The sequence below is a fragment of the Argentina silus genome (genome assembly GCF_951799395.1).
Source record: "Argentina silus genome assembly, chromosome: 2".
Classification (NCBI taxonomy): domain Eukaryota; kingdom Metazoa; phylum Chordata; class Actinopteri; order Argentiniformes; family Argentinidae; genus Argentina; species Argentina silus.
This window is the reverse complement of record NC_139656.1, coordinates 34223780-34239972: the sequence shown is the minus strand read 5'-3', so window position 1 is coordinate 34239972 and position 16193 is coordinate 34223780. Positions and strand designations below refer to the sequence as shown.

Sequence of the window (16193 nt, the reverse complement as noted above, 5' to 3'; positions counted from 1 at the left end):
TAACACACAGACCGGTAGCTGTCACAAGTTTGATCAGGCTTATCCGCCTGCCAGCTTTCACTCTGGTTGACACACACTCCCACATACACACACATACCCACACGCATACACACGCACACAGGTATCAGAAGTCATACGTATGTGCCTAACATTTCGCCTAGCTATAAGGAGGAGATTCATCCAACCCTAACAGACATCCACATCCACAGCATCATGCACTGCACCAGACACAAGAGCCCAGATCAAGAGATGAAACGGCTTTTAATGGAAGATCATCATGAACAATAATAAATGACGAACATGATAAATGTTCACATTACTTTCAGGAGAATGTGTGACAGAAATACTGGTTTTGTAAACATGAAACTCAGCAAATAACCCTGAAAAGTCAGATAAACTTGTATCCTCTTCACGTGTGTAGGGTGTGTAACAGGTTTCGAGGCTCAGCCAGAGGACTTGTGAGGTGCATAGATAGGAGTATATTTGGGACAAGGAGTGACGAATGCGACCAGTATGCCCCACGAGTCTTATGTATCCCTTTCAGGGGGAGGCTGGAGGAGGTAGAAATCGGAGGACGGGCTCATTATAACACATGGAAATAAATGAGGAACGGTATCAACTTTGATACCATTTCTCATTCCATTCCATGTATTACAATGAGCCCGTCCTCCGATTTCTACCTCACCCAGCGTCCACTGATCCCTTTCTAACGGAAAATAAAGTTCACAGCTTAAGAGAAACCAACAGAAAACCCCACAACATGCAAGAGTACTAAACCTACAGTGTCAGTCAGACAGCTAAACCAGGCATGTAGAATCAGAGAGACATCTCTGATGACAGGAGGACTTACTGCTCTATCATAGTTTTAAGACATATCAGCAATCGGACTGAACATGGATTGGGAAAACAACAATATCATTTGAAGTTCATGAAAGAGATATAAAACTGCCTTTCTATATGCCTGGCTTAGCAAGATTACATCACATTAACAAGGTTAAAAATGTCATAAAACTAGGTAACAAAATACGGATGTTCCTAGAAACAAGGTCACAGAACCATCTGTAGAAGACCTAACGTGAGGTTCCCCTCTGTGGGAGGAATCTTCAGGCACCAGGGTGGTTGAGATGGTGGTGAGATGGTCCAGGTGAGATGGTGAGATGGTCCAGGTGAGATGGTGAGATGGTCCGGGTGAGATGGTCCAGGTGAGATGGTCCATGGATCATTTAGCTGTCAGCTGCGCTCCCTTCACTGGTGAAGACCTTCATTTCTTTTTTGGAGTTTTCTTTTTCTGGAAAACGTAAATGTTAGTTTAGTCTTAACATAAAAAACATAAATTGCATCCTATCCATGTCTTCTTGTAGCTGTGAACCTGTTCACCAGAGAGAGACGTGAAGTCAAGGCTTTATGTAAAGTGCATTTTCCAGCTGCGACACTGTTAAGCTATGCCAGTTGTGTGTGTGCTCGGCTCAATGGTGTTTTTGGATTTCTGTGTGCGTGAATTTCCCCATGTGGGACAATAAAGGTAAAGCTGTAGTATATGTTGAGCCCCCCCCCCCCCCAGAAGGTCCTACCTTCTTCCCTGGGGTGTCCTCCACAGCAGCAGCTTTCACCACTGAGACCTTGACCGGTGTCTTCTGTATCACTTTCTCTTTTTTCTCCTTCAGTTTGTTTTTCTCTGTAAAAGTCAAAATCACATTGGTAAAACAGACAGCTAAGCACACTGACTGACCATGCTTGTTAGGTGCAGCAGGCTACGTCGGTATTCACAGTTTGAACATAAATCTGGTACTGCACTTACTCTTCTTCTTCGCTGGTTGCTCTGGTGTAGCCTCCACGACAGGTTCCTCTTCCACAGCGACCTCAGTCTCAGTCTTCTTCTTCTTCTTCTTTTTCTCGCTGGTCTTCGCCTCAGGGACTGGAGTTATGTTTTCATTTGCTTCCTTCTCTTTCTCAGAGTTCTTCTTCTTCTTCTTCTTTGTTGGTGTCTCAGTCTCTTCCTGGGTGGGGAGGGGTCTCTTGGAGCGGGTCTTCTCTGCCACCGGGCTTGCCGCCGGGGTCACCGCGGGGGTCACCGCCTGTTTGGTCTTCTTCTTCTTCTTTTTAGTGGTGACCTCAGTCTCTTCTTTGTCCTCTATCCTCTCCTTTGCTCTCTTCTTCTTGTTCCTCCTGTTCCTGAGGGCCTTGGCTGACAGGACCAGGGTGGTGGAGTCGGACTCTGAACATGGAGGGGAGGCAACAATGACATCATTTTACAGTCCGACGGTTACAGAAGTGATGACTCATAATCTGTGTAGTGATAACGATTCCACTGTATTTTAATCCACTAGCCATATCTAAAGTGTGTGTGTGTGTGTGTACCTGCTGGAGTCTCCATTTCCGTTGCGTCAAGGTCGGCCTCGTCATCGCCACCCGCTGGTGCTACAGGGGACTGCCCGTTCTCCTCTGCCACCTTCTTCTTGTTTTTCTTCTTCTTGTCTTTCTTCACCTTCTTGGGACTGGCGGTGGTCGTGTCCGTTTCCGTTTCCTCTTTGCTCCTCTTCCTCTTCCCTCTTGTGGGCGGCTCAGGGACGACATCACCGGACACCTGTTCAGATTACGTGAAGAAGAGGGACGGAGTTTTTGAGGCATTCACTCTGTGCATTTGTTTACATCACAGGACATCCATGACGGTCACCAGCTGCTGCACACAGGTGGTCTTATTGGTTTAGGCAGACATGTGATAACATCAAAGAGAAGAACACATTTCATTCTTCAACTTACCTCTGCATCCTCAGAGGCTAGTTTAGGGGTCGCAGGTTCAACCTCCTCCTCCTCCTTCTCTCCAGCAGTTGCAGTCTCAGCAGCTAGAAACATACATACAGGACATTTCAACGGACAGGCTGGGAATTGTAGTCCTGTTTTGTTTTTGTATGCCGATTGTTCTCACCCTCTGAGCTGTTCCAACAGTATGTGTCTTTGCCTCATTTCATCTCAAACTTTATGAGAAGGTGTCTGCTGTCCTGTCTGTGTGTGGACCAGTCTCTGTCTGCTACCTGGCTGTGTTCCAAAATGCGTTTTTGCGCTCTGTACTTGTATACTAAGTATGGATATGCTCTGGACAGAGAGCAAGAGCAAGAATGTTGGAACACAGCCCGTCTTCCCTTTGCTGTGTACCACTCAGTCCACGGACAGAGGGTCTACCAACCATTGTAGCTATTAAGCTATTAAGACAGAGGGTCTACCAACCATTGTAGCTATTAAGACAGAGGGTCTACCAACCATTGTAGCTATTAAGACAGAGGGTCTACCAACCATTGTAGCTATTAAGACAGAGGGTCTACCAACCATTGTAGCTATTAAGACAGAGGGTCTACCAACCATTGTAGCTATTAAGACAGAGGGTCTACCAACCATTGTAGCTATTAAGACGCCTTTGTCACAGAAACTCAGCATTTCCCTTTATAGACCTGACAAGCTTCATAGAGCTGATCAAACTTTATAGACCTGATCAGGTTTATAGACCTGACAAGCTTCATAGAGCTGATCAAACTTTATAGACCTGATCAAACTTTATAGACCTGACAAGCTTCATAGAGCTGATCAAACTTTATAGACCTGGCAAGCTTCATAGAGCTGATCAAGGTTTATAGACCTGACAAGCTTCATAGAGCTGATCAAACTTTATAGACCTGACAAGCTTCATAGAGCTGATCAAACTTTATAGACCTGACAAGCTTCATAGAGCTGATCAAACTTTATAGACCTGATCAGGTTTATAGACCTGACAAGCTTCATAGAGCTGATCAAACTTTATAGACCTGACAAGCTTCATAGAGCTGATCAAACTTTATAGACCTGATCAGGTTTATAGACCTGATCAGGTTTATGTGAATGGTGTGTATTTATCTAGGCCTAAATACTCATCGAGCACTTTATTAGGAAAACTATACCAATACTGGGTAGGGCCTGCCTTTGCTCTCAAAACAGTCTCAATTCTTCGTGGCATTGATTCCACAAGATGTTGGAAACATTCGTTTGAGATTGTGGTTCATGATGACATGATTGCATCACGCAATTCCTGCACATTTTTCAGGTGCACTTTCAAGCTGTGAACCTCCCGTTCTACCACATCCCAAAGGTGTTCTATTGGATTCAGATCCGGTGACTGGGAAGGCCACTGAAGAACACTGATCTCATTGTCATGTTCATGAAACCAGTTTGAGACGACTTTTGCTTTGTGACATGGTGCATTATCATGCTGGAAGGAGCCATTAGAAGATGGGTCAATTGTTGCCATGAAGGGATGGACATGGTCAGCAACAATACTCAAATAGGCTGTGGCATTCAAACGATGATTGGGCGGGGGCGCCCAAAGTGTGCCAAGAAAACATTCCCCACAACATTACACCACCTCCACCATGAGGAGGTGTACAGGTGTTCCTAATAAAGTGCTCAGTGAGTGTATGTTCATGTACCAAACCACATCCATAGTACTTAACCCATCAACCTCATGTCCTACAGTCTGCATGTCCAGGTCAACTGTCATTGTGTTGAGTGTGTCCAGGTGTGACGGTGTCACCTGCTCACCCACACTTGATGTCTACTCAGTTTAAATGGAGGTTCTTATCAGATCGAGGTACAAACAGAATAGACACGCTGACAATTTGTCAAACAGCCTTTTTGTAAGATGGTCTATTTCAGTGGTTCCCAAACCTTTAACAGTCATGAACCCCCTGTCGGTTATTTTGTAGCCTAATTGATATTCTATGAACATTATCCCTACCATATTAGACATGGTGATCATATTATTCTGTTGGATCGGGTGCATGCATTTATTTTTGGTACTGAGACTGCAGTCGGCTATCGACTGTTTGGGAAGGTAAATCACAGATTTATTTCGCGTACCCCCTAGATCGATCCACGTACCCCCGGGGTACACATACCCCACTTTGACAATAGTGGGCCTATTTGATCCCCCTGGGGATCAGTAGTGTGTTGCTGTATTAACCCCCCCTCCTGGGGATCAGTAGTGTGTTGCTGTATTAACCCCCCCTCCTGGGGATCAGTAGTGTGTTGCTGTATTAACCCCCCCTCCTGGGGATCAGTAGTGTGTTGCTGTATTAACCCCCCCTCCTGGGGATCAGTAGTTCCTACATGGTGTGTACCTCTTCTAGCCTCTGCTATCATCTGGTCCAGGCTGAGCTCACTTCTGGGGTCCAGGTGTCGTCCTTCAGGACCAGGACCAGGTGAGGCGGAGGTGAGGGTCTTACCCGTAGCGGGGACGGCGGGGGCCTCGATGGGGGGGTCCAGGGTGGGGGCGTCACTCCTCTCCTCTGGCGTAGTAGAGGTGACTGTCTGGTCCTCGACCTTTGGCTCCGCGGCCTTGGGCTCAGCGACCTTTGGCTCTGTCGCCGCGGCGGGGTCAGTCTGCAGGGTGGGAGAGAGCAGAGCGGAGACACATGGACCGTCAGGACACGTCAATGCACCAGGAATTCATGTATTATATAATACCTCTATTATATAATAATAATAATGAGCTTCCCTCCACTGTCAGGACTGCAGAGGTCACTACCGATCTCCCGCCGTAGATTGAAAACCCATCTCTTCAGGCTACATCTTAACAGTCCTTCCTAAGACCTCTTCACCCCCACTACCCCCCTGTACTAACCCTAACCCCAACCCTTGAGACCTCTTCACCCCCACTACCCTCCCTGTACTAACCCTAACCCCAACCCTTGAGACCTCTTCACCCCCCTGTACAAGTTCTCTCCTGTTAATAAATAATTTAAATATATATATATATATGCTTTCTGGCATTACGACTGCCAATGGCCCCTGGTGTGAGCATTGATTACTTTGTCTTATGATGACTGTTGGATAGATGATTCACTTACTTAAACAAATGTATTTGTTGTAAGTCGCTTTGGATAAAGGCGTCTGCTAAATGCCAGAAATGTAAATGTACCTCAGAGCAGTTGTTCAACGTCAACATATTTATTAACTGTGTCATCATGTGTGTTTTTCTTATTCCTTCTCTGTCAACCTTTTACACTGAAACAGCAAAGTAATCCAGTGTTTTGAAAAGAACCTGTGATAATCCTGATTTTTTTAGGGCATTTCTGCTTTTTATTGGGATAGAGACAGTAGAGGTTGACAGGAAGGACGGGTGAGAGAGAGAGGAGGGATGACAAGCAAGATATGTCGAGGGTCGGAATCGAACCAGGAACCTTGTGCTATGCCACTAAGCGCCCCGATAATCCTGAATTACCAATAACACAATGATGTCATGCCTGTGGAGAATTATGTAAACACCTATAACTGTGTGTCCAGAGATTGTACAAGAGTTGTCCTGTGTTTAGCGATGGTACCCACCTGAGATTCCTCCTCCTCCTCCGCCTCCTCCATGGGACTCTCTGGAGCAGAGGCAGGAGGGGTGGGCACGTCAGGAGCTAGTTAGAGAGAATAGGTAAAGGGGTTATATTTCTCTGCGCCTGTTGTGAAGTACCTTGACCGGCAAGCAATGTACTAAATGTGCTACACAGGGGAGGCTGATGGAGGCAGAAATCAGACAACGGGCTCATTGTAATGCATGGAATGGAATGAGGAATGGTATCAAACACGGAATGAGGAATGGTATCAAACACGGAATGAGGAATGGTAATAAACAAACTGATTCCGTCCCATGCATCCTCATTGTGATGCGAATGTTCTTGGAACTCTTGAGTGTGGTGTGTCGTACCGTCAAGGGGAGGGGCTTCAACAACTGTTGGACCCTCGCTGGGCGGGGCCTCAGATGTCACCGTGGCGACTGGAGCAGCTTCAACATTCTGTGAGGAGCAGGAAGTGAACATGTCAATATGGGACCCACTAGGGGCAGGAAGTGATGTCACTCTGGAAACCACTAGGAGCAATCTGGTTCCACTAGACTACAGAACCAATTAGGAGTGAAACAGCGAACTATAAGCAGTCTAGTCTAGAAGCAGCTGGTTTACCAGACACAGATTAAGCCAAGTCATGAACTACAAACTTCTTCATCAAAAGTGTTTTTAAATCTAGGGATTAGGCTTGATCTAGGTCTGTGAAACCGGACCAATATTCCTACATTTCCCATACACACCTCTATTGGACTGGCCTCTTCCTCATCTAAGGAAGGCGTGGCCTGAGTGACAGGTGTCTCTGCCACAGGTGTCTCTATGGCAACCTTCGGAGATGTGGACGGACAAGACAGATTCATGAGCTTCCGCTGAACTAGTCTAGAACCTGTCAGGACTGCTTCAGTCTGAACTAGTCTAGAACCTGTCAGGGTTCTGCTGCTTCAGTCTGAACTAGTCTAGAACTTGTCAGGGTTCTGCTGCTTCAGTCTGAACTAGTCTAGAACTTGTCAGGGTTCTGCTGCTTCAGTCTGAACTAGTCTAGAACCTGTCAGGGTTCTGCTGCTTCAGTCTGAACTAGTCTAGAACTTGTCAGGGTTCTGCTGCTTCAGTCTGAACTAGTCTAGAACTTGTCAGGGTTCTGCTGCTTCAGTCTGAACTAGTCTAGAATCTGACAGGGTTCTGCTGCTTCAGTCTGAACTAGTCTAGAACCTGTCAGGATTCTGCTTCAGTCTGAACTAGTCTAGAATCTGACAGGGTTCTGCTGCGTCAATCTGAACTAGTCTGTCAGGGCTTCATTTCACTCTGTCTGGATTGGACTGTATCTGTTTCATTGACTGACCGTTGGTGTCTCTACATCCTCGATCTCTGTCTCCTCCTCGTCCTTCTTCTTCTTCTTCTTCTTCTTAGGTTTGGCTACTGAGGCAGCAGCAGGGGCAGGGGCAGCAGCAGGGGCCTTCTCTGTTTTCTGAGCCCCTTTCTTGGCAGTCAGAGGGGCCTTCTAGCTCAACAACAGCAGCACAGAGAATAGTTAGTTACAAACTCAGACATGAGAGAATAGTTAGTTACAAACTCAGACATGAGAGAATAGTTAGTTACAAACTCAGACATGAGAGGATGTTTCAACAGAGGAATATTAAAGCCATACACATTGTCTCAATATGACACTACAGCCAGTTCAGCCAATCAGAACACAGCATGGCAGCAAGGCCACATCTGGAACCAACTATACTGAGGCAACGTGTGGAACCAGGCCAAAATGGCGCCGCCGATGCCGTTGCGAGAGCTCCGCAGAGGATGTGCGTTTTTTTAGCTTTTATGTGTTTTCTATTTTATTTTAAAACTTATTGTTGCACTACTCTGTGGCCCTGTCACTTTTGCATTTCACTGTATAGTTGTATGCACGTGACAAATAAAGAATTTTGAATCTAGGCAACATGTGTGACTAACCTTCGCTGGCTCCTCCTCCTCACTCTCTGACGAGTCACTGTCTGAGCTAGGGGCCTTCTTAGCTGAAGCAGGGGCCTTGGGTACGGCTTTGCCCAGGCTGGGTGTGGCAGGGGTCTTCTTGGCGGGGGCCTCATCCTCAGAGTCTGAGGAGTCGCTGTCCTCCTGGGCGGGCGCTGGAGTCTTGGGTGTGGCTTTAACTGTGGGCGTGGCTTTGACTGGGGCTGGGGTGCCCTTCTGTTTGGGTGTAGGTACAGCTTTCTGAAAGGTAAAATAATGATTTGTCAATGTAATCACATTATGGACAGATTATTTCACTGCTGTTTTTGATGAATGTGTCTGTCTGTCTGTCTGTGTACGTACATGTCCATCTATCAATCTACAGTATCTATCTATCTTTAAATTGATCTATAGTATCTATCTATAGTATCCATCTATCATAGTATCTATCTATCTATCTATCTATCAATCTATTATAGTATCTATCTATCTATCTATTGTATGTATAGTATATATCTATCTATCTATAGTATATATCTATCTATCTATAGTATCTATCTATCTGTCTATCTATCTGTCTACAGTATCTATCTATTATAGTATCTATCTATCTAATCACTCCAGTTTTCCTGGTATCTGAAACAGACCTTTGCAGGTGCCTCGTCCTCACTGTCTGAACTGTCACTGTCAGAGCTCAGAGGCTTGGTGGGGGCGGCTTTAGCCTGGCTGGGGGGGGCCGCGCTGGGCTTGGCGGTGGCTGACACAGGGGTCTTGGCTGGCTTCCCTGGAGCAGCTTTGGGCGTCGCTGCTGATTTCTGAAACAGAGAATAACATGAATCCCCTGTGGATTAAAGCTTTGTGCTCTATTTGTCTGAGTGACAGGGGGGAGAGAGTGAGAGTGTGTGTGTGTGTGTGTGTGTGTGTGTGTGTGTCATGCCAGCTGTGAAGTACCTTTACAGGTGTCTTCTCCTCACTGTCCGAGTCGTCACTGTCACTGTCTGAACTCTCTGCCTTACTGGCTGCAACCTTACTGCGGGTTCTAGGTTTACTGGGAGTTGTGGTCTTGCTGGCTGCTGTAGGTTTACTAGCCGCCTGAAACACAAACACGCAGACCGGTGTCACTAAACAAGACGGTGGTTTTCTGTGGTCAAATATTTCTCGTTCATAGAGTGGAAAAATTGTGGAGACGTCATCATAACACGATTGTGTTCCTAAAAACACTCAGATAGAGCAAGAGTATTCAGAGAGCCACCGTGGTGTTATGGTTTTACATTGAGACCAACGGAACCACTGGAAACAACAGTTGCTGATTGGTTCACCTGTGTCAGAGGAAGCTCCTCCTCGCTCTCTGATTCGCTGTCTGAGCTGTCTGCTGGTTTGGAGGGCGTGACGGTTGGTACAGGGGCGGGCTTGCTGGTCTTGACTGGGGCATCTGCTACCGTAGGCTTGGTCTTGGGGGGCGCCTTCTGGCGAGGGCAAGGGTACAGAGATGGTTATATCCATATTCATTACATGCACCTACGCCACTGTTCTGTTGCGGCCGCCATCTTGATTCCTGGCAACAGGTCTACTCACCTTGGTTGACGGAGGCGGAGTCTCCTCCTCGCTCTCTGATTCGCTGTCGGAGCTGTCAGCTGGTTTGGCTGGGGCGGCGGTGGGCGGGACTACAGGCTTGGCTTTGGGTGTTGCCGCAGCTTTCTGAAAAAAAACAAATGACATGTAGACATTAAAGTCTTAGTGACTTCCCCTTGTCCCAGGGGTCACCCAGAGAGCTGGTATGGGACCCTCTGCAGGCCCAACCGGCCCAGACTAGAGCCCCAGGGATTGGACCTGTCCAAACAGAGTTCTGCCCAGCACGGATCACTGCCCCAGGACAAAGACCCAGCAGAGATACCACCATGCTGTCTGCCAAACATGCACTGTCTGGAGGGGGGGGAGGCTGGGCGGGAAGCTGGATAGACAGAACAACATCGTTGCCAATAGTTCACACACATTATCACAGTGGCTGGACACCAGATATGTCTGTCCGTCTGTCTGTATGTGTGTCTATACTGTTTAATGTCCATTCACCAGAACAGCTCAACTGGGTCAGTGAAAGTCCACCAGTGGCGTCATTTCAGCTAAAGCTGGAGTACGGCAGATCTAGTGAGCCAAAAATAATCATTATCATCATAATCATCATAATTTGGGCGGAGGGTCTGGGAGTCCTCCCCCCCGGTCTTCTGTTCTCCACTTTCCATGCAATTCTACATCGTTTCAGGAGCGTTTTGAAGCAGCAGTTTGCTTGACACCGAGCCACCAGACTGGGAAGAACCCCTGCGATCCTGCATCAACTTAGTAGCAGGTATCAAGGGCGCATGTTTCACTTGGAGAGAGAGTCAGCGTGCACATGGAGCAACTGCTGAATTGTTTAAATGTGGCCTGTTTCACACACATCAAATTAACATGGTTAATGTTGTTTTTGCTTACATTACAGTCCCAAAGCATGTTTTGAGAATTATTTCTTTGGCTACACAGGAACCTACCCAGGCATTGCTTTAGTGAAGGCAGAGCAGGCTATTCCATGCAAGGCATTATAATAAAAACAAGTAGTGTAATGGAATACAGAAGCGATAGGGATTTACCACCACAATGTTTGTAGATCTATAATCACCAAACTGTAGGCAGTTAGGGTGAATCTAGGCCTAGTTGGACAACAGCACCCAGACACTCATGACATGACAGGGACTAAACTGTTCTAATTACTTGTTGTGTTGTTTTATATTTCTCTCCAATCCATGATCCTGTCCTGTCTAATCACCGGTAATGATCCTGTCCTGTCTAATCACCGGTAATGATCCTGTCCTGTCTAATCACCGGTAATGTGACATGTTGACAGATAGATCGGTACTTTATTCCCGGGGGGGGATTACAATGTTGCTGCCACCAACAACAAAGAACAAGAGCAAACAAGTAACGAAGTACAAGAACCCCAAGCAGTGGATGAATAACTGATGTACATGTATACAGGGTTAGAACCCCAAGCAGTGGATGAATAACTGATCTACATGTATACAGGGTTAGAACCCCAAGCAGTGGATGAATAACTGATGTACATGTATACAGGGTTAGAACCCCAAGCAGTGGATGAATAACTGATCTACATGTATACAGGGTTAGAAGTTAGAGACATTGGGGTATTGTATGGTTCTACATGTATACAGGGTTAGAAGTTAGAGACATTGGGGTATTGTATGGTTCTACATGATTGAAGTGAAAGTGTACTTTAGTGCCGGTTCAGGTACGTGGGTGAACAGTGTGCAGGTTCTGTGGTACGTGGGTGAACAGTGTGCAGGTTCTGTGGTACGTGGGTGAACAGTGTGCAGGTTCTGTGGTACGTGGGTGAACAGTGTGCAGGTTCTGTGGTACGTGGGTGAACAGTGTGCAGGTTCTGTAGTAAGTGCAGGGAGACAGGCATGTGTCCTACAGTGTAGTCTGCATGAGGATGTAGTGGTGTGTATACACATGTACCCCAGCAGTCCAGGGTCCCACTGGGCCATAGAACGACCAGGTACCTGGGCCTATGTATAGGATGTATAGGCCCTGCCCCCTTTACTTCCTGGTTTGAGAGAGAAAATGGCGGAGGAATGTTTGTTACTAGGAAACAGTGTTTTAAGTCCTAGTTTCTGTACCTGTCACCAAGCAAAAGTGTTCTAATAGACTTGCTGTAGTTTGAGACTTTTTTTTATTTTTTATTATTCTTGCTGGATTTGGATTAAAATTCTGATCTGATTTCGGACTTTAGGGAAGAGAATGAGGCATGGTATCAATTCATGCATAACAACGAGGCCTTCCTCCGATTTCTACCTCAACCAACCGCTGATGTAAACACAGGTGTGATGTACCTGTACAGGTGCCTCCTCCTCACTGTCCGAGCTGGCGCTGTCTGAACTCTCCGCCTTACTGGCTGTAGTCTTACTGGTGGGGGCAGGTTTACTGGCTGTAGTCTTACTGGTGGGGGCAGGTTTACTGGGGGTTGTTGTGGATTGTATGGCTTTAGCCTGAAACATAAACACAGACACAAAATAAACCAAACAAACCATGTTTTATTTGCCAATCAATCAATTAATCATCAATCAATCACCCGAGACAACACACGTGCACACCCCCAGGAATAACAGGTACAGGGTCAGCCATCTTTGGCGCCCCTGGAGCAGTTAGGGGTGAAGTGCCTTGCTCAAGGGCAGTGGTAGATCTGCCGATTACTGGCCGGCCCCTCTAACCTCTAGGCTACCTGCCACCCCTAAAACATGCTCTGGGTCCAGCCGTGTGGTCTGAGCCCAGAAATTAGTTTTACATCAGCTCTTCTAGTGTTTTACCTATTTGATCTGTCACCCAGTCTGAAGCAGAACACAACGCATCAACATCGTAACTGGTCTGATAGGTGTGACAAGAACTAACTTGATCACTCACCATCACAGGATGTTGTGAAAACAGTTCCAAACGGTTGGCCTGATCAGCATGTCTCCTAACTCTCCCTCTTACATCACCATAGTGGGCTTCATTCAAGTTCTTGCTTCAAGACGATTTCCTAAATCTGCGTTTTGCCACATCGCTGAAAACCTGAAAACCCTACCGGTGTGGGAGGAGTCTTATCCTCGCTGTCTGATTCGCTGTCGTCAGAGCTGGGTGCAGGTTTGGAGGCGGGGGCGGGGGTGGCAGTGGCCGGGGCAGGGACGGGGACAGGGGCGGCTAGGCTTGAGACAGCTGCAGGGGTCTTGGGGGTGACAGCTGGTTTCTGAGAGAGGCAGGAAGCATTTGGAGACTCACGGGTCGAATACATTTTGTGTTGAACAATTCTGAATGTTTTCCAAGTTGAGTATGGGGTCAGGTCACCTCCAACACATGTCTGCCTGCATCAGGGGAGGCTGGTGGAGGTAGACATCGGAGGACGGGCTAATGAGTTACAATGAGCCCGTCCTCCGATGTCTCCCTCCATATCATTATAAACTAAAAACACCCCCAAGTCCCACCTGTGTTAGAAGCTCCTCCTCGCTCTCTGATGCGCTGTCTGAGCTGTCAGCTGGTTTGGAGGGTGTGGCAGCTAGTACGGGGGTGGGCTTGCTGGTCTCCTCTGGTTCGGGGGCTTCCTCTGTTCCATTACTGATGGGGGTAGCTGAGACAGACACATCTTCAGGGGTGGAGGAGGTCTTCTGTGGTGGGAGAGGAATCTACATATCAGCATTTGATAGCAGGTATGAAGCTAAATACAAATGTTAATAACTAAGTCCTGGGAAGTCTTGCTTGATGAAGCAACCTTTTTTTGGGGCAAACCCCCAATGTGTAAACACATTCAGCAAGTCTCTACAGTGCACCAATAGAAACCTCAGGACCCAAACCTCCCCCTCTCTTCTCAGACCTCCCAGGCTCTCCCCAGACCTCCCCCTCTCTCCTCACCTCTGTCTTTAGGACCTCCTCCTCCTCCTCAGACGGGTCTGTGCTCTCGCTGTCTGGGCTCTGGGCCTTCACGGCAGCGGGGGCCTGGCAGGGGGTGGGGGGGTCACTGCTGGGGGGTGGGGTGGTGGCAGCCTCAGCTTTCAGAGGTAGAGGGTCTGAAACAACAACAGATCAGTGTTACAATGTGAATGTTGACTCACTGAGGGAAGTTGATTCAAAATGGCTGACAAAAAGGTTTAGCAAAGGATCCAGGAATGCAAACGCGATAGCCTTGTAACAGGGCTGGGGGATATTGGGACAGAAGCTGATCCCTAACAATGGATATTAATATTTAATATCCTGGCAGACAGGGTTGGAGCCTACCAATTGGTTTCTCATCTAAGTCTTCTTCTTTGGTGTCCTTTGGACTGCACGGGTCTGGCTTGATGGTCTTCTTCAGGGTGGTGGAGTCGACCTCTGGCTCCTGTTTGGGGTTCTCACCAATCTCTGAGACCCTGGAAATAATGTGTCATTATTATACACACCATTAATGGTGGCCCCCCAAAAAACGTCATAAATCATTCATATTCATACTATCCAAATCATACATCCATTCGTTGTACATTGAGTGTTGGCCTAGTAGAAGATATAATATATATATGTAATATATATATATAAGCTGTACTTACTTAGTCCAACTGGTGTAGATATCATGTAAGGAAGAGGTGTCTGACGGTGTTTCAACCTGTGGGTCACCAAAAGCAACAATAGGCTCCTGTGTGACTGTGACTGTGCATATGATACTCAATAAAGCTTCAAATAAAGAAAAATGACAAAGTCTTCAAAAAGCGACACAAAAACACCGAATGCATGAATAATGGCTTCATATACATTTATTCACCTGAAAACACATGTGTTTATGTGGGAAAACAACGTGTAGTCTTGAGAACAGCCACCATTTTACAGACTAAGGTACAGAGAGAACATCCATGCCATGTGTTCGTCTGTTACACAATGTTCTACTCGGGGCATGGCCAAATAACAACCTCACACACACACAGGACAACATAGAAACGGACGGCACAACTCTTCAGCATAATAACCAACATGTTGCTGTGTTCGAATTTAAATATTTTAGATCATATGGGAATAAATCGTATGTAACATGACAATACGCGACTTTAACCTCGGATAGTCGTCGCACATGTTATAACATGGTGTAATACCTGTGCAATTGCACACTGAATGCTCTAAAAAATAAACACCAGAGAGAATTTACGCCAAAAAATGACCGATAAAATGTATCAAAACAAATACCTGAGTGACATGCTTTTTCAACACGTTGGCTGCTTTCTGATAACCGTGCTCCTTTAAATGCTGGTAGATCAGATACAGTAAGGCACTGTCTAAATCTTCCGCTCCCACTGAAGTCATCGTTCTGATTTGAAAAAACTACTTTTAAAAAAAAATGAATTAATAAAATGCGTTTAATCTGCTGCTCTATTCGCAGCTCACTTCATCGTTGCAGAACTGCTCTGTGCAGGATCGCACCACTTCGCGACTACGCCCCCCTCCGCCGCGCCGTGGCATGATGGGAGTTGTAGTTCCTTCACGCAGCCGCACCTGAGCCCCTGGTTTACAATTCTCCAACGTACCACACGATGGCGCGAACGCCATCTATCTAGAATGGAAGTTACAGTAGCTGGAACTGGATTGGAACAGACCATTTCAACTAGAACATTTCTACATTATGAATTAAATGCATGGTACTAATATATTCCCTTGGATTGTACTATGTTTTGAGTTGGAGCATTCTGTGTACTGTACAACTACAGCCCCCCCTGGGTGAAACTGACACAAGCACATTCTCTGAATAGCTGTCCAGCACCTGACAGACAATGTCAGGTTCAAATCCACTTGAGTGGACAGTATCACCCAGGGGAGGACAGCTGGTGGAGGTAGAAATCGGAGGACGGCCTCTTTGCAATGCATAGAATGGAATGAGGACTGGTGTCAAACCGTGCATTACAAAGAGCCCGTCCTCCGATTTCGACCTCCACCAGCCTCCCCTGGTATCACTACACCTGATCTTGGAACCCAGAGATTACACAAGACCTAACCTTGTCCCCAGGGTATTCGGGGCGGAAGTGTCTGGGATGGAGATTACACAAGACCGAACTCATGCTCAGAGCCCCAGCATGGATGAGGAGACCTCTGGATCCATCAGAGGAGCCTCGTTGTGTGTAGAGATCTCATGACGTCACTCTTGCGTAAACAGATCTGCTCTCTGTGTGTGGCTCGTAGAGCTGAATCACATGATCAACACAGCAGAGATGTCCTAATCTAAGATGAAGTCATACTTGGCTCCTCTGCTGTGGTAAGAACAGAGCGTACAGCCTGTCTCCATCTGTACAACAGTCAATCACACATGGATCTGTCTTCCTGTTTAAAAACGTGGTTCTAGCAACTTCCACATATCCG

The 16193-nt window shown here is 46.7% G+C and overlaps 1 protein-coding gene across 5 annotated transcripts; it reads right to left on the bottom strand.

Annotated features, from left to right (window-relative positions):
• Window positions 1–244: 244 nt before the first annotated feature.
• On the bottom strand, window positions 245–15228 carry LOC310821475 (uncharacterized protein). 5 transcript variants are annotated; one of them, XM_083693533.1, is made up of 22 exons: window positions 15030–15228; window positions 14402–14457; window positions 14097–14227; window positions 13734–13888; window positions 13310–13489; window positions 12913–13074; window positions 12182–12337; window positions 9873–9995; window positions 9617–9763; window positions 9249–9389; window positions 8945–9112; window positions 8301–8558; window positions 7693–7851; window positions 7097–7180; window positions 6719–6806; window positions 6352–6428; window positions 5145–5406; window positions 2761–2843; window positions 2359–2584; window positions 1799–2215; window positions 1572–1675; window positions 245–1288 (listed from the first exon to the last, which is right to left on the bottom strand). In XM_083693533.1, the coding sequence occupies exons 1-22, from the start codon at window positions 15144–15146 to the stop codon at window positions 1262–1264; spliced, it is 3321 nt and encodes a 1106-aa protein (XP_083549659.1). In that variant the 5' UTR covers window positions 15147–15228; the 3' UTR covers window positions 245–1261. The 5 variants fall into 5 exon arrangements, with proteins under 5 accessions (XP_083549659.1, XP_083549662.1, XP_083549660.1 ...); XM_083693536.1 differs by having other exon boundaries at window positions 5250–5406; XM_083693534.1 differs by having other exon boundaries at window positions 9617–9760.
• Window positions 15229–16193: the final 965 nt, after the last annotated feature.